Genomic DNA, 27924 nt, shown 5'->3' with positions numbered 1-27924 from the left:
TTTATGAAAGAAAACTATCTATAAGTAAAGCACAAATGAATACAATATGCCAACTGTAAAGTATTTGGTAGCCAGAATGCATATTCCATCAAATGAAACATTAACTCTGTTTACGCTTAGACATTTACTACTGCAATGTAGATTAGACACATTATCAAATTCAATATGAACCGCAAGGCAAAAATGTGTCAAACGTGGGTGGACAATGGTGTGGTTCAATTATTTATTTCATTGATTTTTTTTTTTTTAACCAAGAACAGTGGCACCCCTGAAGCAAAGTAAGCATCCATAACTTTAGCACTCTCTTATTGGATATTTACTCATGGAGAGTTGTGGTCTCTAAATACATCCAAACACACAAACACAGAGACAGTTTAGAGAGTAATAAAAGGCATGGGGAACATGCTAAATGCAATTTTAAACTAATGTAAAACAAAAAACCCAAAAAAAACAGTTTACATTTGTGTAATAAACCATTTAGATCAGGGGTCTCAAACTCGTGGCCCGCGGGCCATTTGCGGCCCTCAGTGCAATATTTTGTGGCCGGCGCCGGCCGCTGTACACTGACAGAATCAGCGGAGCAGGTAAAGAGAGCGCTCCCCGCTCCGCTGATTCTATCCGTACACAGCGGTCACTGGCATTCCCCGCCCGCCGTGTAAACAAAGGGGCGGGAATGCCGGTGACGTCACCACGCACCCCGCCCCTTTGTTAGACGCTGTGACGGGCAGGAAGTCGCGCCGGCCAGAACCAAGGTAAGCTGTTCCCGCCCCTGCCTGCCACTTAGCTACCTATCTGCAGCCTGCCACCTACCTAGCTACAGCCTGCATCTTATATATATTATAGGTTATTATAGGGGTTTGGGTGTTTTATTTATACATATATACGCCTTTTTTTAGGTGAGGGAATGGAAGTTTTGAGTGAGTTCCCCCAAGCCATACTGAGGGTCTCAACTGCTTCCGCTCTAAAGCCAAATGTGGTTCAGATTTGTGAGAAGAAGCGCTGTCAAGTCTCTGGCAGCAAGGAGTAGGCAAAAGATGCCATGTTCAGAAGAACTGTTCATAATCTTCACTCAATGTTCTATTAATGTTCAGGACACTTCATGTTCAGAAGAAATAATTAAAACTGTTAATAATGACATTTGAGGACTTTTTTTGTGAAATCCCCCCAGCCTCACCCAGACTTTGCCTCCTGCGGCCCCCAAGTAAATTGAGTTTGAGACCCCTGATTTAGATCATACCGAACAGTTTAATATTATATTGACTATTCCTTCCTCTCTCTCTGTGTGTGTGTGCGTGTGTGTGTGTGTGTGTGTGTGTGTGTGTGTGTGTGTGTGTGTGGCAAATAAGGACACAAATTTGTAAAAAGACATAGGTATGAAGGGGAAGGTGACTTACAGTATGATGACATTGTCCCTTTTTTCCCCAAATGCTTATGAATTATGCAGTTTAGTTTTTTTCTCCAGAAAGTAATAGTGCACAGATTTTCCTGTGAGAGTTTAGAGAAAGGGTATGAATGAAAAAAAATATATATAGAGAGAGAGAAACATATGGAATGTCCCCACAGTTCACAAAAAATTGTGTGTGTGTGTTGTCATAGGGTCTGGTGGTAATGTCTGCTGAACTTGAGGAAGTAGTGAGCAGTATTCTGAAGGGCCGTATTCCTGCTATGTGGATGAAGAAATCCTATCCCAGCCTCAAACCACTGGGAGGCTACATCAGTGACTTTCTTGAAAGACTAAAGTTTTTACAGGTGAACCATTCAATCATAAAACATCTACAAAATTGTACCTTTCATTCCACCATTGTCTCTTGACTACAGTCATGTGAAAATCTACAGTCATGTGAAAATATTAGAACAACCTATAAAATTTCAGTTTTTTCATATCAGGAAATTAACAAATTGACAAAATGATCTTTTGCAGGTCTTACAATTGGGAAAATTAAACAAGCCAAAAAAAAGTCAGACACTGTTATTCAAATGCCTTACTGGTCTTCAACAGAAGTTCTAGCAGATAGCCTTCAGTTGTGTGCTTAATTAATCAGAAAAAATATTATCAGACATACTGTACAAATTTATTTGCTCTGGTAAACATAATTATGGAAATATAATAAATAAATAAATAAAATTCAAAGAAGCAGGCTAATAATTCTGACTTTAACTATACTGACATTAAGAAAGGTGCATTAAATTGGTCATTACAAATAAATGCTGTTATTTTTAGCTTTCTATTTATCAAATAATAATGAACAAATGTTTTACAACTTCTACAAAAAATACATTAAGTAGCACAGCTTTTAACAAACTTATACAAATTGTATTGGATTGTAACACTATTTCACAACATTAAAGTTTTATAATTAAACAAATAAAAAATGCAGCCCTGAAGAGAATAAAAGACTTCTTACTGGACTCAAATTTTTGAAAGACAGAAAATCATTTTCTATTCTTACTTTCAATAACATTTTTGTTAAATGTTTGAATTTGACAGCAACAATTCTGTACATATTAATAATTTCTAGTTGATCAGTTCATAGTCCAGACTTCTATTCAGTTGTTTTCCAGTGAGTCTTTGGGATACTGCACAATCATAAATAAAGAAGATGAAACAGAAAGCATTCTAGAGTACATTGTGAGCCAGGGGAAAATCACATGAAATGCAACTGACTCTCACATTCAGCAAACTCTGATTACATCACAGCTTCTGCAAAAGACTGGTATTGTAAATATAATATACAAGTGTCTTTCCGTTGAATGAAAGAAGTGCTTAGAGCCTGTTACATTCCAAAATTATTTTTGGCCTTCAAGTTATGCCCTTAGAATGAGTTGTACATGTTTCTTGATTTTGAGCATTAAAAATAGTTTCATCCGTGTCATTGACCCAGGACTGGTACATGGACGGCATGCCTGCAGTGTTCTGGATGTCCGGTTTCTTTTTCACTCAGGCGTTTCTCACTGGAGGCCAGCAGAATTACGCCCGAAGATACACCATCCCCATTGACCTGCTCAGCTTCGACTTTGAAGTCATGGAGGACAAAGAATATAAAAACCCACCAGAGGATGGTGAGAAAGACAAAGAAATAAAGTACTGACAGGCATGAAATGTAAAATATATGAGAGGAAAATGGGTAACAAGTGACAAAAGGAAAGAGAGAGGCAGAGTTTCATTAACCCCTCGCCGTGTCTGAGTGCCATCAATCAGAGTCAACATTACAGTGCTCTGACATCAGACCCCTGCTGCTCTTTCATCAGTACATGATGAGCATCTCTCAGAGAAAAACCATCTCTCTGAGTCCCATCACACACCGCATGAGGCTGTTTATGTGTGCGCTTGACTTTAACAGAGAGTTTGTTGTGTCTACTCTATTTTTAAAGTTAAGTCAGTGTGTATAAAATGAAAGGCGATGTTTATTGTGCAAGGGTGTAAAGTGCTTCATTTTTAAAGTATTGTTTTGAGGAATTTGTACAGAGTGCTCATTTGCAGCAATTATGAAGGACATTATGCAGGTGCTTAAATCTTTTTAAGCTTACAAACAGTCAAATAACACTTTCAGTTGAACTTTAAATGCTCACGACATCCATTTATTGTAAGCCTGTGTCCTTGCAAAGAGACATCGCATTACTCACTATAACACAGTCTTCGGCTTTAAACAAGATGTTTTAATTGTAGTCTTTGTCGAAGAAAAAGAAAATCTGCTGTTACAGGAATTTAAAGTGGATTTGTTATGATTTATATACACACTTTTAACTTTTATTTTACATAATTAATGACTTAGTTAATTAACGCTGTTTATGTTGCATAATGTAGCATTTAAAAGATCTGCAAAGTAACAAAACACAAAGTCCACTCCAAAGGGAGTAATTCTCTAAAATGCTGCTCAAGAGAACAATTTATTAGAGATTACAATTAGAGAACAATTTATGATAGCTTTGTTCCGAAATAATCTAATCTTAATTGTTTAAAATTGCATGTATTTTTATCAGTAATTAATAATAAATAATAATTTTATTGATTTTTTTTATCACCAAATATTGTCAGTCAGCTCAAATTCTCTTAAGCGTTGAGACACTGTATGTTGAAATACAGATTCCTACCCTGATCAGTGCTAAACTGGCAAGAAATTCCACTGCAGCGTTTTGCCTGATTTTGCCATTGCCTGATGATTTTTCTGGATGAAATGACCTGCAGTATTTATTTCCAATTCTAACTGAACACAACCAGCTAATCATCCTCATCAAGAGAAATGTGCTGGAATTGGTTGGAGCAAGACTCTGCAGGACAGGGGCCTTCTTTAGGGGCAAGATTGGACACCTCGAATCTGTAGGGGTATTCTACAAATATATAGATTATTACATCTTGTAAAAAGGTTCTTAACAGTACCACATAATGGAGGTAACAAATGTAAAGTAACAGATTTTAGGATGCTATTTTTGTTTGTTTAGTTTAGGTTAGTTTCAGTTTAACATTGTTATCCCCTAAGTTCATAGTCAACTGAAAATGCATACACATGCTTCAATTATATCTTTTCGGCTTAGTCCCTTTATTAATCTGGGGTCGCCACAGCAGAATGAACCACTAACTTATCCAGCATATGTTTTTACGCAGCAGATGCCCTTCCAGCCGCAACCCATCTCTGGGAAACATCCATACACACTCATTCACACTTATACACTACAGACAATTTAGCCTACCCAATTCACCTGTACCACATGTCTTTGGACTGTGGGGGCAACCGGAGGAGAGAACATGCAAACTCCACACAAAAACAACTGACCCAGCCGAGGCCCGAATCAGCGACCTACTTGCTGTGAGGCGACAACATTACCTACTGCGCCACTGCGTCGCCCAAAATGCACACCTGCAATGTGTAAAATACTTTTTAAAATACTTTATTTATAGGATTTTTTAAATAAATATGCACAAAACAGAAAAACAAGCAAAAAAAAAACAAATATACAAACAAACATCCCCAAAACTAATTTCTTTTTTGTAGCTTTAGCAGACGAGACACATAGCTAATAGTCTGCAATCATTAAACTCCTCAAGCGTCACACAAATGCACAGCAAGTGTACGTATAGGGTGCATAAACAACTTCAATACAGTCATGACAAATAAATAAATAAATTAATTAATGTAAAAAAGGAAAATGCAAAAAGATGTATGACACACTAATAAAGTGAACCATTCAGTGTTTAATAGAAGGAAGATTCGGTATATCTTTATAACAAGCAAGCCCATTGTGAAAGGCATTACAAGGTTACAGTGAGATGGAAGAGGAATGATTAAAAAAATAATTAAAATAAAATGAAATTAAAAGACATTTTATTTTTTGTATTAAAACTACTTCATTACTTTATTTATACTTTAATACTTTAATTTTAAAAAGGCCTAATCTTAACTTAATATAAAACCTGTTTGTGAACCAACCTATGGGACTTAGTCTTGCATAGTAGGGATGTTGAGAATTGTCAACATTTTGCTTCACAAAATCACTTACATCCCTATTGCCTTTTTATTTCAGCGATCAATTTGTTAAAGCTAATAAATATGTATTATAAGCTTATGATTATAGCAGGTACACCTGCTTTTTCTATTTATTAATCCACTGTACATTTTGTGTTTGTGCTTCTGTAAGGTGTTTACATCCGTGGTCTTTTTTTGGATGGTGCCCGATGGGATCGAAGAACCAAACGCTTGGCAGAGTCATTTCCCAAAGTCCTGCACGACACCATGCCTGTGGTAAGAAGCTGTAAAATCTCTAATCTCTTTCAAATGAAAATGATGACATCATGCGTATCATCTGATGTGGATACATATTACACACAGAGATCACAAATCACAAGAAAGTCATTTCATGAATGATCAGTAGTGTGAAAATGTATTAAACTTGGAAATACTCGTTTCAGTGCAATTCAAAAGTTTCAGTGCAATTCAAAAAAGATATTTGGCTAGCAGGCAAACTTTACCAGTAACTATAGAAACAGAAAGCAATTTTGATAGAATAGACTTTTTCCTCCCGTTTTACAGCGCAGAATAAAAAAAAAAGTGAACCAAGGGATGATAATACATTAAAATGACACAGTGACGATTGAGTTGTGTCTGCTCAGGTTCTTCACTTTAGATGTGATGACTTTTCATTCCACCATATAAATTAAACATGTTATCTTAGGGCCTCTTGAAAAACATTTGAAAATTGTATTAGTAAAATCATTTTGTACTTAAATACATGGTGGAATGGGAGTTCTAAATATGTCGATAGCGGGTCAGAAATTCAAATGGTTAGTAAACATTCTTAAGAGAACATGAAAAGGAAACAAAGATTATTGTTAATTTGGCTTTTTTATATTCTGCACAATACACTTTGCCACAATAAATAATGCATTCCCTGCTGTTTAATATTCAGACATTTCAGGACAACTCATTACCAAAATAAGTTTCTGACAGCTAAACTTAATTAAACATGCGTTTGCTACACGGTAAAACTTTGAAATGCAAATTTCTATTGAAGGCCATTCATTTCAGCTCAAAGCATTTCATCAAACTCTGAAAACAAACACACACCCATAACGCATATTAAACACGCTAACTGTTAATGTACCTTTTACTTTGTGAAGTATATTAGGGCTGTGTACAAAATTGCCTACGATTTAGTTGGTACTGCATTTGAATTTAAATGTACTACTCGGCTGTTAGAAGAGTAGGTCTATACAGTGTGAATGTGAGCGGTATGAATGGAACTCGGTCGTACTACATCCACCATTTTGTCATGATCACGTGACCTACCCACGTCAGCCGCGTTGATTCACTACCATTCATGAATTCTCTCGCGGGGCATCAGGGGATAGATAGCATACCATCCATCCGATGCACACATATCGCTGGAAGTAGTAGGTCATCCGGGTACTTCTCGCATACTGATTTTCGAATTCGATGAATTCGGACATACAGTATTACTTGGCACGCATACTGATTTTAGCTTACTATATAGTATGGAAGTATGATATTTTGGACGCAGCCTAAGAGTTTTTTGCCAAATGGTTTCGAGGGTTTAAATTTATTTTTGGTGAAATCCTTCTCCTTTTTACTGCTACTCAATATAACAAGTTAAGCAGTCTGACGTTATTTATAAATACTGATACCAATGTTAATAATTGTCAGTATCTGCTTTATTAAGGGGCACTTTAATATATTAAACTATTAAAGGGCACTCTGATGAAAATCATCTTTTGGGAAGCTGTTTGAACAGAACTGTGTTTAGATAAGGAGCTCTATTTTGACGATCCATGCGCAAAAGTCTTGTTTTGATAAAACAAATATAAATATGCATATAATAAATAATACTGCTAAGAATAATAACATTATACAAAAGCAAATTGTTATGAATAAACTGAAAAGGCCCCCCGGGATGAAGAAGGCATTAAAGAATGTTTTTTTTATAATTATGTAGGCTAGAAAATAATAATTTTTGTAATATTTTAATCCTTTAATTCTTTTTCATATGTAAAGATATTTGTGTATTGCTGTACATCCTGTGTGTATTAAGCAATGTGTTAGTGAGGCACACAACTAACGCGCTCTGCGCTGGACTATAGACCTTCTTTCATCTGGTCTATTGAGTGGTCTATATTAGTTCCTCAAAATAGTAGCGCGCCAGCAATGCACCTCAACACACCTCCTTTTTTAAACCAGAACGCTTATGGGCGAACATATTAGCACAAATGCATTTGCTATTTAAACAGCGTGGTGCAAAACCTCAAACAGCTCCAGCCGTGTATTAACATGTCTCTGTAGTAACGCATATAATCATGATAACAAGACAGGACATGCACAAAACAACTAGGATTATAAGATCTGTTCAGCTCTCTGTGATCATCAATCATCATCGAATGTGAACAAGAATGAGTTTTACAAGTTTAACACGTTTTTTTAAACAGTGCATGTTTGTAATGAATTGCAGAGCTGAAAATTTCACTATTCTAAAAGGTATAATAAACATTCTGATGGGTGTTTTGAGCTAAACTATATAGACACATTCTGAAGACACAAAAGACTTATCCTAAGTCTTGAAAAGGGGCAAAATAGGTGCCCTTAAATAGTTTTTTTTAACAATATTGCACCCAAGTAGCATCCCGCTGGGCCCTAGTTCCTGCTGCAAGAGAAATTTATAATACATTTCTATTAATTTTAATAATTTAAAGTGCTGTTTAACTAAAAAAAGTTAGAATCTACTGGAGTCATTAAATCATGTCTAATTTTCATTCATAGTGAGAAGTGAACACTTAAGGGGAATAAAGATCTCTCTAAAGTAACCTACAAACTAACACTTCTCACAAACTCAGAAACATCATCAGCTCAGCCAAAAGGAGCTTGAAAATACTGGCAAAAATACAATATTGTGCATCCCGATTATATTTAACAAGGTTCAAATAAGGGGAAAAAAAGTCCTTTTTATTTTTTAAGTGTATTTATTGCAAGCCCATTTTGTGTATTTTCTAGAAGAAGCACTCATTGGAATTGTTAAATAGAATCTATATTGGGAAATAACTCATACCGTGAAATAAAACAAATCATAGCGTGAAATAGAATTTTGGTCACACCGCCCACCTCTATGCGTTTTAGTGACATGGTGAATCTTTTTTTAAATAATTACATTTCTGATAAAAAAAGAAATAATCAGCAACATCCCATAACTCTGAACTTTTTAAATTGCATAAGAGCAAAAAATCAGCTTCTCAACTATGCATCTTGATGTCTGTCTGCAGATATGGCTGAAGCCCATGAAGAAGCAGGACATTCCAGAGCGCCAGTGCTACATTTCTCCAGTCTACAAGACCAGTGAGAGACGCGGAACCCTCTCTACTACCGGACACTCCACAAACTACGTCATCTCAATGGCGCTGAATTCAGACGTGCCTCCAGAGCACTGGATCCGTCGTGGAGTGGCATTACTGTGTCAGCTGAACTCATAGATTCACTGCTCGGCTTCTAGTGTGCTTCACATCAGTAAAGGTTCTGTGAGTAAACAATGCTTATGTAGAAAAAGCCTCAGATATGATTCAGTGAAGGTTTCTGTTTAAAGACAAAAACTCAATTTCACAAGTGTCAAAATGTTTATTAATATCAGTAGCAATGATAAATTTATATAAAAAATATAGGTTTTTATCTAAAAAGTATTTCTATAGAATAGAACATTTTAAGTCATTTTTAATAAGCGGAGACTCACAAGGTAGGCTTTGCAAACTTTATTTTCCACTTCTGACAAAGAAATGCACAGACAATCAGCAAGAATGACAAATGTACTGAAAATGCTTCAACATCCAAATGGGTTGGGAAAAAATCTGCCAAAATTGACAATACAATGTAAGTAAATAACTGGATGGTCCTTTTCTTGAAATACACTGTAAAGCCTGATGAAAACTGGCGTCACTTTTTTATTGAGGTTATTTTTGCACCATGTAACCAAGGTATTTCATTTTGAGCTTTGGAGCTCTTGTTCCTCAAATACAGTTTAACAACTTCGTTTCACAAACACATATTAAGGAGAAAACCTAATTAGACTGTGATTACGTTTGCTCACATGACCTTCAAAATCATTGGTTTTACATTCAAGCTGTAAAAATTAAGTACTTCAGGGTAAGAGGAAAATCAACAGTACGTGTTGTCAACTCTTCATTTCATAACAGAAATGAGACATTTTGTTCTTCCACTTGTCTCATGCATGTTTCCATCCAATCAAGTACATTTGATGAATGTAATTAATAAGACACACGCCCACAAGAAAAAAAATAAATGGATGTCACATGGTGACAGGATAAGCATGAATCACATAACATGCTCCACCAACTCATGACGGCAGAGGATTCAAGCAGCGAACACAGCAAGTGGAATGTATAGAGGCGACTGCGGGCAAAGGCAGTTCAGTTCAGAAACAGCCCATATTTGGCACAACCAAAATGATGCACACTCACATCAACAGGGGGACAATTTAACAGATCTTCTAGACATTTGATTGCATTCATACTTTCATACAGGTGCACGGAAGGCCAATAATTACAGCCTGAAATCATTTCAGTAATGCAAGGGTGTCAAAAATGAATATTTAAGATTGTCAAAAAGAACATTTCATAATGGCGAACAGTTTTAAGTTATAAAAATGTATTGGTTCTCCCAAACTTTGTATGGAAAATAAGTTTTTAGATGGTCAGTTTATAAAAGGTGCTGATGTCTCACAAAATAATGTATTTAGAATTTAGCAAAGAAAACTCCAGCAATATCAAACATGTTTTATAATTAAAATAAAAATAAGTAACAAAGGCGTTTCAAAATACTAGCATGTTTAAAAAAAATAAACGTTTTCAGTAGCAAATTGCCTTTGGGGAACATAATTATCTCATGATGGAACAGTAACGAGATCATTATTTACCACAACACAACTTGGATATGAATCAACTTTTTAGATTCGGAAAGTAGTCTAAATCATGATCATTTCTATTTTATCAATGAACAAATAGACTTCCCAAAGAAAAACTGATGTATTCTTTGATATACAGATATGCTACTTGTTCTTCATTTAAGAAAAAAAAGAATAAATCACAGTGCTTTCGCATTAGCTTTAATACTGGACTTGTTCAGTCTCTGTTCTCCTGACCTCCTGTATGTGATCGGCTTTTTGGCAGCACTGTGTCAGAAGTTAGTCAAAACACAGTCGCATACCTTCAAATATGCAAAGCTGGCCAAAACGCTACAATCTTAGCCAATAATAACAGAAAATAAAAACAAACAAAATTCTAAGACTGAGGACTCTCCCATCATTATGAACAGTAAATATAGTGTTCGAAGCAAGCAAGTCAATACTACCAACAAAGTGTAAACCAGTAAAAAAAGAGCTCATTAAAGGGACAGTTCATCCAAGGCTAAAAATTTAAGCAAACCTTTCTTTTTCTGTTGAACACAAAAGAAGATACTCTGAAGAAAGCTGTAACCATTGACTTGCGTAGTATTTGTATTCCTAACATGAAAGTCAATGGTTCCAGGTTTTCAGATTTCTTCAGAATATCGTCTTTAGTGTTCAACAGAAACTCATAAAACTTTAGAACAAATAAAGGGAGAATAAATTAGTATTTTTGAGTGAACCATCCCTTTATACAGCATCAAAAGTATGTGTTGTTTCTCAGAATGGTGGCACACAACCAGTACTGACCAGTACTTCTCAATAATTTACAAACAACAAAAAGTCAGCAAAGTTGTTGCCAGTTGGACTTTGTTGCACCATTTTTGCGCCCGACAAGTTGATGGTGTGACCCACTAGACATACACAGCACAACACCAGTTACGAATGAACAAACTATGAGTTACAATCTGAAACAGCAAACACAACATGATGAGTGACTGATGAATAGCTGCTTCTCTCTAGGACACCGTCCTAAAAAATAAAACAAAAAAACAACTATAATATATTAAAGGGATAACCCAAAAAACTGGGGAGTGCTTCTTGTGTGCTGTGGATTGCCTTGTTGGACACGTATTCTCAAAATAACAAAACAGGAAATGCGAGAGCGCTCAAGCAACCGTTTTGAGTGGCCTAGAGAGGAAGAGACGAGAGATGATAAAATGTAAACATGTTTGTTTGCATGTCCGCTGTAAGCTACTGATGCTGTCTTTTAAGACATGCCTGCGAGACTGTACCGTCACAAAACAAAGCCACTTTAAGGCAAAGCACGTGTGTGAATGTAGCCGATGAATGATGGTCCCCCAAAGACCTCGGCCTCCAGCTAGAAGCCAAAATCGAGCACAATGTGATCCTCGAAGATGGCGATGAGCAGCATGATGCCGAACCCGGTGAGCATGCCAAAGTTTTGCAGGACAAAGTGGCCCATTTCACAGCGCTTGTGCTCCTCACTGTCACCGTGAAGCATTTCTGGCAACTGAAGATGAAGAAGAGCAGTTCAATATTAATAGCAGTTTACATTATGCTATAATAAATTACACAAATTACCATCATTTACATTCATGCATTTGGCAAAATGATCAATCCTCAGTGACTAACTGTATTGGTTGTGCAGTTAATAAAAATTCAATTTCGATTTTGTCCTCCAACGGTTATGAAAAAACGTTAATTGAGATAAAACGATTAACGTGTCATATCTTCCCCCTTTTGAAAGCAGTCCACAATTGTTCCTCTGCAAGGCTCAATTTCACTTAGAAATCATTAGCTATGTTATGCATTTTAGATATGCGCATAAAAAAATGGTTGATGGAAATGCCAAGATGAGCATTAATTTTGAAAATGCACATAAAATGTGCATAACAGAGTAGAATAAACTTTTTATTCAATAAAATAATGCACATAAACTACGATAGAAATACTTTTACTGAAAAAATTCCAGAATGCGCATTTAAAAAGGTCAAGTGATTTTGTTTATCATGTGATGATAAAAATGTGTGTGAATGAACAAACCAGCAGGTTGAGCACATTGTAAAGCATCTGAAATGCGTTTTGGTCATTCGAAAATGCTTAACAATTTGAGTATTAGTGTTATTATAATATTAATGACCTCCAGAACTGTCAAGAGTTTCTGTGCTCTGCGTCTCATGCCTTAAAAAGCCACCACATGTTCATTGTGCATCGGCATACAGTCTTTTGAGGCGTAAGTCATTTATTAAATAAACAAAACAATGACGCTGCTTCTACTGCAGCAAATTCAGTTTTTACTGTTGATATTTGGCACCAGTTTATTAGGAAGTGACCATTTTTGACTACTTGGATGGAAACGCTGCTTTATTTGTACGAATTTTATGTGATATTTCAGTTTTGAGGATAAATTTAATTTGCATTTTTGATGGAAAATCATGTAACGTAACTTTTGCAGCACGAGACATGCTTGATTTATTAATGTGTATTCAATTAATTTATGTTTTTAAAAGCACGGAAAAGAGATTGTGTTGTTCTGTGCCTGTGTTTAGCCTACACATGTAAAGCCATCATTTAACTCAAGCTTTAATCCTCAAGTACATGCAAAACTATGGCGCTTAGTGATTCAGAATGAAAAGGCATGTGTAACCATAAATCAGAACTGTATGTCTATTAAAATGACTGCGTTATCAGTGTGTACGCAGGGTCTTAAAGTATTAAAAGTTGATAAATCAATTATGATAAAATGGAGACCCTTAAATGTTATAAAAAATTTCTTAATTGCAGTTTTACAAGGTCTTAAATTTTGTTCAAGAGTTGTCTAAAGTATTTGAAAAATAAACAAAAAAAAGCATAAACAAATTTATTTTCCTCCTTATTTTACCAATGGAGTGATTGGTTCGGGCCGGGGTGTGTCCAGCCAAGCTTTTTTATCCAGGGGATGTCACATAATTTGCGACGAATGCGGGAAGGTGATGTGATGCTCAGACAGACAGCAAAATGGGAAAACCTAAGTTTTGGGAAAGACGAGTTTAAACAGGGGCTGAAGCCTGTCGCTGAAAACAACCATGTAACTTATTATTTTAAGCTTTGTTTTTTCTAAGCTTATCTAAGTTCTGTTGCAGGGTGCAGGGTTGTGCTCCATTGATTTATTTAACTACAACTGTTTTATTAAGTTAAAGGTTTGATACTGATTGGAATTTGAAGTGGCAATGTGATCTTGAGATATTCTGTGAAGGTATTTATTCATTTATTCATTTTCTTGTCGACTTAGTCCCTTTATTAATCCGGGGTGGGCACAGCGGAATGAATCGCCAACTTATCCAGAAAGTTTTTACGCAGCGGATGCCCTTCCAGCCGCAACCCATCTCTGGGAAAAGAAGGTATTTAGAAAGTTTTTAAAAGGTATTGAATTTACCTTTAGGATTCCTTCATATGCCCTGACCATATTCTTGTTGCTGACTGTGTATTATAAGATAGGTTTTGAGAACAGATTTGAAGAATCCTAAAAGATTGTGTCTAATGTCAGAAGGGAGAGACTTTCACAGTTTGGGGCAAAAGAGGAAAAGGCTAGATCTCCCATTGAACGCAAACGATTAGGTGGTACCACTAAAAGACAATACTCAGAGGATTATAGATTGTGACTAGGTGTGTAAACAGTAAAAAAAAAAAAAAAAAAGTTGAGATAAATAATAATGAGTATTATAATCTGAGAAGTCTGAAAGTTAAATTTGTATCAAATATCACTCTCAGAATTTGTTATGCGACACAGATAATAATTTTAAATAATCATGATTATTTAAAATTATTGACCTAAATAGGCATGATTATAATCACCATAGCGCTAGACAAGAGTGGAAAAAGGATCTGTACAAATATTTTACAGCTAAAACTATCAGCAGTAATTGTTTTAGATATGCTTAATGTTGTTCCGCTCAATTCCTGTGTAACAAAGAGTGCAGCAGTTACATAATGTCAAATATATAATATTTCATAACATTACTAAATTCACTGTAGTTTTAAATCAAATAAGTACAGCCCTGGTGACTGACTTTTCATAACTTAAACCACAAGCTTTTGAATGTAGTCGTAACCCTAAATACACAAGGCAAATAAGCAGCACAATAAACCAAACACTCATTGTAATCAACAAGGAATCAACAGTGTAAATAAGATTCATTGTGCGCTGTAGACAGCTTAGCTCATTATAATCATTCAGACATTCACATGAGCACAGAACTCAAGTCACTGAACTGCAGGGACCAAGCATTGTGAACACACAATGAGTGACAGCTTGGTTGATTATAATGAGACCACTCTAATATTGTCACATTGCTCACTTTGAGGATAATTTTATTCTAATTCTGAATAATCATTTTGTTTTTCATCTTGCTAAGAGGCCCAGTGTTAACTTGACCTCAGTTGGCATAAACCAATCAAAATTTCATTCAGAAATGATTGACGGATTGTGTTAAATGTTTAATATGGTGTGTAGATGTTGTACACAAAATATACAGTTGAAGTCAGAATTATTAGCCCCCCTGAATTATTATCCCCAATTTCTGTTTAACGGAGAGAAGTTTTTTCCATCTCATTTCTAAACATTATAGTTTTAATAACTCATATCTAATAACAGATTTATTTTATCTTTGATATAATATCTTAAATATTTTTCAAGCCACTTCTATACACTTTAAAGTGACATTGGCTGCGTCCGAAACCGCATACTTCCATACTATATAGTACACCAAAATCAGTATCATCTCCAAATACATAGAATTCGAAAATCAGTATGCGAGAAGTACCCAGATGACTTACTACTTCCGGCGAAATTCTGGAGTGCGCATCTCATGCACGCTGCGCTATCCCATGATGCCCCGCGAGCGAATTCATGATTAGGAGTGAAGCAACGCAAATTATGCAGGTAGGTCACGTGACCATGACAAAATGGCAGATGTAGTACGTCCGAATTCCATTCATACTTTCACATTCATACTGTATAGAACGTACTTTTCTAACGACCGAGTAGTACGTTTAAATTCAAATACAGTACCTACTGAGTAGTAGGCGGTTTCGGACGCAGCCATTTAAAGGCTTAACTAGGGTAATTAGGTTAACTAGTCAGGTTAGGGTAATTAGGCAAGTAATTGTATAACGATGGTTTGTTCTGTAGACTATAGAAAAAAGCCGAAATAAAACAAATAATATTTTCTCCAGAAGAAAAAATATTATCAGACATACTGGGAAAATGTCCTTGCTCTGTTAAACATCATTTGGGAAATATTTTAAAAAGGAAGAAAAAATTACTCTGACTTCAACTGTATTTACTTTTTTTTTTTTTTGCTGAAATTATTTATTTCAAGTAATTATGACCAACTGACAAGCCAAGATTATCTACACTCACCATATCCACTAATGCCACATAGAGAAACATGCCAGCAGTAACAGCAAAGATCCAGCTGGTGACGTTGTGTGTGTACTGTCCCACAGCTGTGCCGATCACCATGCCAGCATAAGCCATCAGGGCAGAGAGGAGATTGTACACAATGGCTTGTTTCACAGACATCCCAGCCTTCAGTAAAACAGCAAAGTCACCTGGTGGCAAACACAGAAGTGCACTATTAATGTACAATAAACAATACAGCAGTATGGGTGTAGTTAACCCATGTACATTCTGAGAACATTGAGTCCTTCTCAATGCTTTAGTAAAAACAAACGTGTTTGCTATTCAGCATTTATTGCATGCTGTTGTTCTTTTACTCCCATTTATTGAACATACATGCAAGAATCCATCCAAATATCCGTTCTCTATATACTGCACTCTGGACCTTTGCTCTGTGTCAACTGACCGAATTAAATCAGTCATCAAACACAATTAACAGGACTGCAGGGTGGGAAGAAACTCTTTATGATTGCTTTTTTTTTCTCCAGCCACAACATGGGGAGTCTTATTTCTATATAGAGTCTAAATTTTCAGACAAGACAAGTAAAAAGGCTGGCCATCAAACGTTGGTAATGTTTGAGGCATCAAGTATTGTCACCTCCTTTGAATGGCAGCCAGTGAAAGTAAACAACATCAAATGCAAAAGATCATTGTTGCATCAAAGGCATGTTCTGTTTATTTGACTTTTTTCCGTGGTGTTGTAATGTCTGGTTCGGTTTAAACAAAAGGGGGGCTTTGAAAATAGCAGCAGCCCTCTAGACAGCCAACTCAAAACATGGTAAAAGCATTGCTGTCTTTTAAAAGCTCTATGTGCTGATGTTGTTTTATTATTTGTTTTTCTCTATTCAAACATGAAAAGAAGTAAAGAAAAACAGCTTGTTTTGATGTTCCTAAGTCGATATCAATCGATAATGGATAAATGACACTTCACTGGAGATCTGTATGTAGGCTGGCATGAGTACCAACACATCACCCTAAAGATTGACCTCTCTTACTTATGGAAGTTGTTTCCACCACTAAATAGAAAAGTAAATAGCTGCGTCCTAAATCGCATACTTATGCACTATTCTACGCCATTTTGTAGTATAAATATTGTAAGAAGTGTGTTCACACTAAAAACTCTAATAATAATAAGTGCACTTTAATTACCCGGATGATGCACTCATTCAGCCGGTAAAATGAAGTGTGGAATGATGGACACTTCACACACTCAACGACCGCAGGTTTGCTTACGTAGCGGAAGGGGTGGAGCTATTGGACGCACATGTTGAATAACTTTATTTATTTTGGATGGTGAAAGCAACATTCTCCTACGAGAGTGATTATAGCGCCTCCCGATGGTGAATGCGGTTATACTCACGGCAGGTATTATTTGATAATTCGGTAGTTTATTTCACTGATTTGGCAACCGTCAAACATCATCAGGGAAACGGTTTGAATTTCCGCTTAGTAAAAAAACAGTGTGCCATTTGGGACGACACTACATACATATACTATCCTGTTGAGTGTGTAAGTGCAGAAGTACATAGTGCATGAGTGCATAGTGTATAGTGTGCCATTTGGGACGCAGCTAATGTGATTTTTAATCTCACAATTCTGACTTGTCTATATATCACAGTTCTGATTTTTATTTTTTTTACAAACTCGCAGATGCTAGTTATTAAGAATCATCAGATAGAGGCTTTATTCAGTGGTGGAAACAAGCTTGTATACTCACTGACATTTTGGGTTTTTTCCAGTGTGAAAACGACCTGTTGGGACCAAGAATAATAACTTACAATAGCTGTTTCCATCCACCTATTTTTATGTGCAGTTTTGGCATTTGCATTAAAAAATGGTTGATGGATTACCAAGATGCACATAGATTTTAAAAATGTGCATAAAAAAACGTATGCGCATAAAATTGTAGAATAAACTTTGTATTCGATAAGAAAAGATGCACAAACTACGATGGAAACACTTTTATCAAACAAATTCTAATATGCGCATTAAAAAAGGTCATGTGATTTTGTAATAAGAGATTATGTGATGATAAAAATGTGTGAATGGACAAACCAGCAGGCTGAGCACAATGTAAAGCATCTGAAATGTTGTTTTGGTCATTCTAAAATGCCTTTACCATTTCAGTATTAGAGTTATTATGTTATTAATTACCTCCAGAACTGTCAAGAGTGTCTGTGCTCCGCGTTTCATGGCTTAAAACGCCACCACATGTTCATTGCGTGTCGACACTGTCTTCTGAGATGCAAGTGATATATTAAATAAAAGAAAAGCTTTTCCTGCTGCCAAAATTCTGTTTTTACTGTTAATATTGGTCGCCAGTTAATCAGGAAGTGACGATTTTGTTCTTTTCACTCGTTGGATGGAAACGCTGCTTTATTTGCACGTCTTTTATGCGAAATTCCAGTTTTGCGCATAAATTTAATTCACATTTTTTAATGGAAACATAGCTAATGATGTTTTAATAATCTGTCGTTTGCAGTGTTTACTATAAAATGATATTGATGATATTGATGAGAAATAATCCTGTTAGAATCGTTTATAAAAACAATAATTTCCAGTTGGTGACCATAAACTCTGAACAATAAACACTGACAGCCAATCGTAACTCAACTAGCCTTAAAAAAGTCCAAATAAATAAAATAAGCAGAGCATTTAAAACAGCAGATGACACAACAGTAGTCCACACTTATAATAATGTTGAGCACAAATTTAGTTTTATTTCTAGCGTTCATTAATTGTGTGAATGAGCCTTTATTATTTATTAACTTTTACTGCACACCTTTGTCATTCTTATGTTTTGTCTCCGGTCGAGTCACTTACCTAGTTCATGAGGCAGTTCATGACAGAACACCGCTACTGAAGTACTAATTCCACCCGTAATATTAGCACTGAAAGCAGCACCTGTAGTTGAAAAACACATTGCCTCAGATGCAGGAACTCTCTTTATTTAAAGACCAGTTTAATTCTAGCTCCACTGTGCATATACTGTACTAACCTATAGCGAGTCCATCACTGAAGTTATGCATGCCATCTCCCATGATGACCATCCATGCTATACTGGCGATTCCTGCATCTTTCATTTCTTGGTCTGAGTGGCAATGCCCGTGGTGGGAATGACCATGCCCATGCCCATGTCCATGTCCGTGCCCATGCCCATGCTTTTTTGACTTGGCTTTTGGCACATTGTCCTCTTCTGTTTTTACTGGCGCTTCGTAAGGGTGATCTGAATCAGAGATATTCAGTGGCATCTTGCTGGGTGAATCCAGAGGCTGCAATTCTGTCATCTGAGTGTCATTGTGTCCTGCTTCACATGTCGTACCATCTCCTGCTTGAACAAGGAGAACAAGCAAAAGTTATTTCAGTGATGTTGTACCCAAGTCCAAACTTGCTCTCACTTTTGAAAATGACCTCAAGCCCAATGTATAACTCAGCTTGGGTTTGTGCTTAAAACATCTTTACAAGTGTTCACTTGATTGGAAGAGCCACAGAAAGGATTTCCAGTAAATCAGCATACAACTTTACCTAAAAGTCAAATGAACCGTATTTGAATTTGATAAAGAACCCACCCTCTGTTAAAGGCTTCAGGTGGAGCCACTCAGCATCTGAACGCCTGTTGAGTTTGTGGTCTGACAGTTTCCTTCCGATCTTTGCCTGCTCTCCTTTCTTCTTCTTATGGCAGAGGCCTCCCTGAGGAAACCACAAACACGAACGCTTTGTATAATTACTAGGCTCTTAGAATAAATGTTGTTTTGCTGTGGACTAAAAACCCTACCATCTGCAGTAATTATGAATTATTTTAGTCTGCCTGAGGTCTGTCAATCTAAAACAACCATTTTTTTTTTTTTTTAACGCATCTTTTCTTTGTTTGAAGTATTGTGGTGTCTCTCACCCTTTGGTCGCTGTAGTGTTTGAACATGCCAATGCAATGTTCAATAATGAAGAGGAGGTAGATTCCTGCTAGTGCAGTCAGTCCTTTCCAAACCCCATCAAACTTTATAAGAAAATCCACCTCCGGCTCTTCCTCCATTTGTTCCCCGTGGTTATGATCATGGTCCCCTTGAGACTACAAAGTGTAGAAAGGAAGTTGAAAGGTTGACTGTTTGGACATATGCAATTGCTAAATTTCAACTTCCATTTAATGGACTCACGTGAGGAAGGAGATGCAGTAAGGCATCACCACTGAGAGTTCCCACAGCCAGAGCCACCAGGAATGTCAAGAGGAACTTAAAGCAGGACTGATTGAGAATGGGCACCAGAACAACACCCAGCAGAGACAGCAGACTGATGATGGTGATGGACACAAAGCCCCACATCCAAACCCATCCTGCAAAAACACAACCAACAGAAGTGGGTAAGAGTGGGACACAGAGTTACATCTACACACCTCCAGAAATATTGATATGGATGTTTTGATGTGGATTCTCAAATGACCATAAAACCTTTAACCAAGTCTTTTCCCAAACTTTATAACCCAGTAAGTAAACCGATAGATAACAGACAAATCTATTTTGTCGGTACAAAATCATACTAGTTCAGGGAACTGCATGAATCTAACCTGAAGATGGTGCAACTTGTTCCTCTGCTTCAACGTGGTGGTAATGAAGGATGCAGAAGCGTCTGTCTATCTGATAGAGCAGAGCTGGACACAAATAGGTGAACTGCACTGGAGAGATGAGAGAATCTGAGCTCAGGCCGTACTGGTGAAGCAGCTGTGTTAAATTTAGACACTGAAAGAGAGAGAAAAGCGGAGAGATTTTCACTTTGCATTTGTCCTTGACTCATTTTGCTGTGTATTCAAGGAATATAAATCACATATCAAATATCACTAATATTAGCAGGAAAGTACAAAATTACTTTTTTAAAATTCACTTCATAATGGATGTCTGAATGATTAATCTAGATTCTATGTTAAGGAAGCACTGTGTAATTAGGATGGTTCAGGGTCAGCTCCTAATTATGCTAAATAATAAAATGGCATTAAATTACCAGTGTCAGATGAAGTGCACAAATCTAAATTATTAAGTAAAGGTATCAATACCTTAGTAGAATATTAAATGTATTGTTTTTCCTTTAAAAGAGCAAAAGCACTTGGATTTTGATGTTTTTAATTATTAAAAGTATTGATTAAATAACTAAATTCATTTAAAAAAAAACTTTATATAATTTGTCTACGATAAACTAAGATGGATGAGCACATTAAATTTGTAGAACTTGTACATACACCATCAAAACATTCTCTTGAATAGCTAAAATATCAATTTAAGTTACAGTACTTATAATTAAACTGTGAAAGCAAGTGAAAATAAAATACACCACATATTATTTAACAATGGAAAAAAAGAGAAATAACACATATAACAATTTATTAGCAAGGAATGTCAATTAATTTACATCAACTTTAGATAAGTAAAAATAAGTTTATTTAACAAAACCTTCATAGTCTTCATTAAAAAACTTGTGTAAGCGTTATAACTAACACAAACATTGCCTGAAGCAGGTGGTCTAAATATGCAACTATTTTCTGCAACAACAATGTTATGAAGTAAAAGCTTTGAGGCAACAAATAAAATAAAATATATTTTGGCAAAAATGTTTAAAGAAAAGAAAAAGAAAACATTACACTCTGCATACTGGCCAGTCCCTACACCTACTAAAATAAATCATTTCATCTGAAGATGCCTGTTTAACAGTTACATCACAGCACTGAGACTCACCTCTTCATGTTGGTGAAGAACACCATGTGCAGGTGATCCTGGCACTTCTCTCCTGCCTCTCTGCTGCTGAGCAGGGCTGTGATCCTGGAGACTGTGCTCATGGTCATCCCCGCTGGTCTCCAGCTCAACAGCTTGTGTAACAGTGACGCTGGTCCTATTGCGGCCTCGATGGGCTTTGACCTTAGATGGCCTCCTGTGTCTTCTTGTTTGGTTGGCAGGCAGCTCAGGCGGTACAGAAGGCTGAATTTTCGGCATTGCTGAGGTGGTGTGCACCACGCTCTCTGGAGCATGGAGATGAGGGTGGGGGTGCTTGTGGTGATGGTGGTCATGATGATGGTGGTTTTGGTCACTTAGATCATTATGTTCTTGTGCATGTTCTCTACTCTTTTGATCATGATCGAGTTCCAGTCGCTGTGTCACATCACTGTCTTGCTTGTGACTGTGTGTGTGCAAATGTATGTGGTCATGCTCGTGATCTTGAGTCTGTGGACTGTCTGTGACATGTCTATGGTTGTGTTCATGATCACTGTCTTTGTCGTGATCATGGTCATGTTCATGATCATGATCGTGTTCCTCAGATACACTGGGTGGGGTGGCTCCGGTGCCAAGTGTCTTGCTGCATGGCACATCCTCAGCAAGAGTGTGTTCCTCATTCTCATGGTGAGAGTGTTGGTGGGTCTTGTGTGAGATGTTGGGATTCTGATGAGAGTGCGGATGGCCAGCTGAGTGCGAGTGCCGACCGTCCTGAACCTCCAGAATATCTAAGTGTGCCACATGATCGTGGCCCAGATCCTCATGCTCCAACCCAACCACCCGCACTTCACCCAGCCCTAAACTCAGCAGCAAACTCTGGAAGCCTTTGAAATCCAGCCGATCCTTCTGGCCGTATCGACAGAACAGCTGGTGGATGTAGTAACGCTGCTCGTTCTCCGCAGGTTCACCCTGACTGCCGTGCACCAGCCGATCTGATAAACCATTGCAGGACATTTCTGAAATCTGCAGGTCACTGTGGATGTGGTCGTGGTCTCCGTGGTTGTGCCCGTGGTGATGGTGGGACCCTCCTTCATGGCAGTGGCTGCACTGATGGTACAGTAGGGTCAGCACACAGAGAAAGCACAATCTGGTATGTGTGTGAACTCTCATCATCTCCTCTCTTAGACACCTCTGCCAAAAACAAAATCAGAAATCCAACAACTGAGTACACCAGACATTTCAGAATCAATTTATTTAAAAAATCTAAACAGGATTGCATCTCAGGGGCTTATTAAGGTATTATGGAAAAAGGAGCGAAAATATCGAGATCTTTAATTTTCCAGAGTGTTTCTCAGCTGGAACAAGCACTGAAGGGCCCTAATGCTCCCCGTACAGCAGCTACTGCAAGCCTGGAGGGAAAAGTGAGATCAATCTGCTACTAAACAAAACACAGTGGAGATCTCAGCATGAGAGAGTCTTTTCTTTAAACTGAATAAAAGACCCTAAAATAAGAAACAGGTTTGTGATGGGATCTGGGTGCGGGTTTTGTTCCAAATGCAATGCCAATTTTTTTTCTGTCTGGCAAATCTGCCAGAACACAAAATACCTGAGCAGACAGCGCGTCTATAAGAATACTTCAGTATTAAGAATTTCATACTCTGATAATGTAAACACATTAACCCGGTTGCAGGTTAGAACAATAATCATTTTTCTAGAAATAAAAACATAGTATTTTCTTTGAAAATATATATGCTAATACAAAAAATACTTCAGGATATGCAGCTAGTTTCTTAATTTCTTTTGTAACATTTACAAATATTGTTTACATATAAATCTGCTTACACAACACTAAAAAAGAGATTGATGTGCAGTAGAGTGCAAAACCAAAGGAATATATTGCCATCAGATAATCATTTATCAGCCATAACTTCCCTATTGGAAGACATCATAAGTCGGCCACACCGCTAAAAGTCAATGCAAGGTTGAAAGTACAAAGATCGCTGTACTGGTGGGCTGCAGAAGATTCAAACTGACATAGAATTTATTTGCAATTTTCGATTGAGAAATTTCGCAGAAATACAACTGCAAGTATAAATATATGCCCACATAACTAACAAATATGTGTATATAATACACACAATACGTGTATTAAACTTCTTAAAATCAAAATATCCAGTTAGCAGTACTTACGACAGCCTGCGCTCCAGCCTGTAAAAATGTTTGAAATTGAATCGGACCGTGAAGGTGATCAAAACATGGTAGAATTATGATCCTTCCTCTCAACAGCACGCTGTTTATAAACATGAGAGTGGAGTGACCTCTGAACCCTTCAGGAGATAGGATGGGGCAGGAGCGCAGACTGTATGAAGATAATCCTGCCTTACTGAGCGTGCTCAATACACTCTTTGTTGGTTATATGACATCCCAAAAATGAATGATCATTTTGTAAAAAAAACAAAAAACAAAAACCAGCGCAGTCATGTGCTGCAGAAATATCATGAGACAAATACTAGAGGACTGTAATTTCGTCTGAGGGAAAATGCTTGTGATCAAGAGCAGTTAAAAGACAAGAGATATTCAGAAGGGCTCTTCAATTGAGCATTCAATTTACACCTTACAAACTGTAAGGTGTAAATTGACTGTTTGATTTAGATTTATTTATATTTTATATATACACATAATACAGGAAGTGTTTTCTACTGTCTTTGTTAAAGAATTGAAGTCGTGAAAAAAATAATATGCCTTTAAAGTGCCTCTATTATGCTTTTGTAATGCGGAATTGGTTTGTTTGTGCATATCAAAGGTCTACAGTTTCAAAGTTCCTAAAGTGCACAACAGATCAAGAACGAAACAAACAACCACAATACTTGATTTCTAATTCTGAAGCATCAGCAATTCCAGCTTCACTTTTGTGACTGATCTATTTAGCGATTACTTTTTACCATGCTTCAATTTTGATCTCAGGCTTGGTATGATAAACTGATGTGGTAAAATGATTGCCATGATTACTGTAATACAGTGTGTGAGGCAGACTGGCTATTTGACAGATAAGATACGAAAAGGTTGGCGGCAAGGAGGGGTGTAGAAATAGTGAATTTTTTTAAACACATTGTTAAAACAAGTATTCGATACGATGTTAATTTAGAGATTTTTCTTTTTAGAACAATAAATGCATGTGTACATTTACTAGGAGACTTCTAAAAATAGGATGAAAAAGCTTAATGGGACCGTTTAAATGTACTACTAAACTTGCATGTTTAGTAAATGACATATACAAGGAAAATTTAAAACCATTCACAGTGCTGTATGAGCAATCCTGCCTGTAAATTTAAAACAAATCAGAACAGATGATACTCTAGACATCTTGTCTGTAGAGTCAGTAGTTGGACAAAGCAGCAACCTCCCGCTCTCCCTAGTGAAGCTAATACGAAAGTAACTGAAACAGCAATTCAATGAAATTCCACTAGTCCTAGCTTCAAAATAGAGCAAATTTCTATTGAGCTCACTGTTAAAATGGCTAACTTTACAACAGGAAAAAGGTGTTTACAGCCTGGTACATACAGTAGAACGGTTTTGGTGTATATAGCTAATATTATCCTTCAAGACAACTGGGAGGTGGTAATTTTTTTTAATTCCTCATCTGTTTTGTTTATATTAAGTTAAGTCTACAAAATAAAGGGTGTGGCCACGTGAGTGACAGCTAGGTCTTGCTGGTTGCAGTCACTTCACCTCAGCTGATTAGCCACTGAACTTGGCATTTACATCGTATTTTTTTTGTTGTGTCATGTGACTTTAAACAAGCAGTTGCTTTTTGGTATTATTTCCTACAATTATCAGATAATATGGCATGCTGTTTGCACTAAATTGTGCTCACGAACCATTCACGTGACCTCCATTTCCCAGGTGAGTGAAATTTTGTACTTATACACCATCTCTATAAATGTATTTGTGATCCTATACAGATCTTTTATCATTTATAATTTTCTTTAGACCTGTAATGCACTCCAGAATCTGACAGATTGATAAGCTGTAAGCTATAGAACAGTTATTTGAAACATTGTCATACAGTGTTATTCCTGGCTTTCATAAATAGCCTTGCATTTACTAAAAGGCTATATTTGAGGTGTTTGGATTTTCCCATTTTTCTCCATTAGAATAGTGTTATAAGAACAATGCTTAGTGGCTTAATGTATTAAAACTAGGCAAAAACTTATATCACGATATATTTCTCAATTTTGGTCAATACGATATAATTCTGACATCGATATGTACAATATTAAAAACACAGGATAAAACTGCTAAGAACGCACACAATAGATGTCTGTACCTACAAATCTCTGCAAACTGGATATGCAAAGTCAATAATAATTCCAGGCTCTTATAACTTTTTTTTTTTTATAAAAACAATACAAAAAGTGTATGTTCACTTTTTAATTTGTATTTAGCCTTTACAAACAAGAAATGTGAAATAATCTGTCAAAAAACTAAAACTCTTAGACTCGGCTTATTTATTAATATAAATAATATATAGATATAGTTTGTGGAGGCTAGCTTGACTGACATGAACAGAAACGTTTATCAGATTTTTTTTTTTATTTTTTTTTGTATATGCTGAATGTTTAACAATTAAAGTAATACAACAAATCTTACAATTATGACATCCACCCACATCATAAAAAAACATTGAAAAAGAATAATTATAATAATAAAAAAATCAAAAAGAGTATAGGCTACATTAATATTAGAAATAATAATAGAAAAAGAGTTGTTTGAGTATATTCATAGTTCTGGTTGCTTTTCATCTTGAACGTCCTTTAAGGGTTCTATCTAACTATTTATATTTGTGTATGTAATTACCCAATTAAATTAAAATGTTTAACATAAAATCGTTTTTATATATTTTATATAGTCTATTTATATTGACTAATATTTTATATTGTTTTATATAACACATTTTCATTATTTAACAGATTGAATACCTCTGTTAATCACATTCTTTCTATTTCATCAGCTTTGCAATAACCAGATTCCTGATAAATATGTCTGTAAATTTCATTTTTTAAGTTTGCTCGAGTACTATATGCCAGCCATGCAGAGTTTATGTGTATGTGAGTGTTAATTTGGGTGTTTGTTCGAGGATCACTTTATGTATGTGTATTTGGATGTATGCAATATGCATGCATCAAGTTTATATGCATATGCGCAAGTTTCATATATGTTTTGAATAGTTCTATAGAATAGGTTTATATGCGAGTAATTCATAGGTGTATATGCACGTGTTGATAAGCAAACTTTAATTTAAATCCTACATGGCGCCTCTAGACATCTGTTTGCGTCATAGCCTTCTCTTCTGACATCGCTGATTTCTGTGTTGGAAAGGTGGATGGTGGTGAGGAGACAGGTTTGCTTAAACGTTTGTGATGCCTCATCTTCTGTCATTGCTTCTGACTCTCAGTATGTTCTATCAGGTGGAACAGAGTGGATGTGTCCCCGATATAGGCATCTCTCTCCCACACATTTAGCAGAGCACCAAAACTATAAGTTTATCGGAACTTAAAAAGCTGAACCATTTCCACACCACTGCATTAGTCTTTCCTCTCTCTTCAAATAACTAATCTGCATTCTTACTTGTGGAAGCTTGTTCATTCACATCTGTATTCAGGGCACACTTCAGGGCAAACTTTCTGCGATGGAGATAACCAACTGCTGTGCTGCTGAGTGCTGGCAGCAAGTCTGGGATGTCACTTTCGTGATGACGTACATCACGCTCTTTCTGATAGCTAAGCATGACTGTCACTCAGTGACAAATGATACAATGTATAAGATCTTATAAATATAATAAAATTTATACATGAAAATTTATATTGAAATACCGGAAATGAGTTTAAAACTCATATCACCGCTATTGAAAAAATTCTATCGTGATATATATTGATATAGATGCCTCTTTGCCCTTGTTTGGTATCGTTTGGTCCGATGACGTGCAAACAAAATGGAAACGGTTGGCCACACCTACTTGAAGCTTCTTTTGCATTCTTCAGAAAACTATAGGTGACGTCATGGATACTACGTCCATATATTTAAAGTCTATGGTTTGGACAGAGCCATGCTTTCTGCATGCTGTTCGGTTAAATGGTAACAGGGAAGAAGAATAAACAGAACACTTATGGTTTTATGGGCTCCTGTTTCAACTCATGAATTAGAAGGGCAAATCGCCCTTTACTGACGTATGTTTGTTTACTATATATTATGTCCTCACATAGAGGCTAAGATCAGAACAGCCTTGGGACTTTAAGCCTCAGGCAGACACGCACAACACGAGTACTGAAGAAGCCTGCTGAAAAGATAGAGCTAGAGATGAGATTCACTGAGATGCCTCTT

At 36.5% G+C, this 27924-nt stretch overlaps 2 protein-coding genes across 5 annotated transcripts in view; one reads left to right on the top strand and one right to left on the bottom strand.

Moving 5' to 3' along the window:
* dnah7 (dynein, axonemal, heavy chain 7) overlaps window positions 1-9416 on the top strand; it is a 103710-nt gene extending 94294 nt beyond the window's left edge. For both annotated transcript variants that reach the window (XM_087267872.1, XM_087267873.1), the window contains 4 exons: window positions 1597-1749; window positions 2883-3060; window positions 5635-5738; window positions 8762-9416. In XM_087267872.1, the coding sequence (XP_087123998.1) occupies window positions 1597-1749; window positions 2883-3060; window positions 5635-5738; window positions 8762-8968 (642 nt within the window). In that variant the 3' untranslated portion in view covers window positions 8969-9416. The remainder of the gene's footprint in view (window positions 1-1596; window positions 1750-2882; window positions 3061-5634; window positions 5739-8761) is intronic.
* Window positions 9227-27924, bottom strand: part of slc39a10 (solute carrier family 39 member 10) — a 30452-nt gene continuing 11754 nt past the window's right edge. Inside the window, exons 1-10 of one of the 3 annotated variants that reach the window (XM_087266249.1) lie at window positions 23734-23858; window positions 21571-22734; window positions 20412-20583; window positions 20005-20180; window positions 19746-19919; window positions 19423-19543; window positions 18852-19181; window positions 18677-18757; window positions 15815-16005; window positions 9227-11923 (exon numbers count right to left, since the gene is read on the bottom strand). In XM_087266249.1, the coding sequence (XP_087122375.1) occupies window positions 11771-11923; window positions 15815-16005; window positions 18677-18757; window positions 18852-19181; window positions 19423-19543; window positions 19746-19919; window positions 20005-20180; window positions 20412-20583; window positions 21571-22734; window positions 23734-23847 (2676 nt within the window). In that variant the 5' untranslated portion in view covers window positions 23848-23858 and the 3' untranslated portion in view covers window positions 9227-11770. 3 annotated transcript variants of the gene reach the window in all.

Source organism: Danio rerio, chromosome 9 (genome assembly GCF_052040795.2).
Source record: "Danio rerio strain M-AB ecotype USA chromosome 9, GRCz13ab, whole genome shotgun sequence".
NCBI classification, from domain to species: Eukaryota; Metazoa; Chordata; class Actinopteri; order Cypriniformes; family Danionidae; genus Danio; species Danio rerio.
Note: the sequence above shows the minus strand (reverse complement) of the source record. Positions and strands in the feature narration are given on the sequence as shown.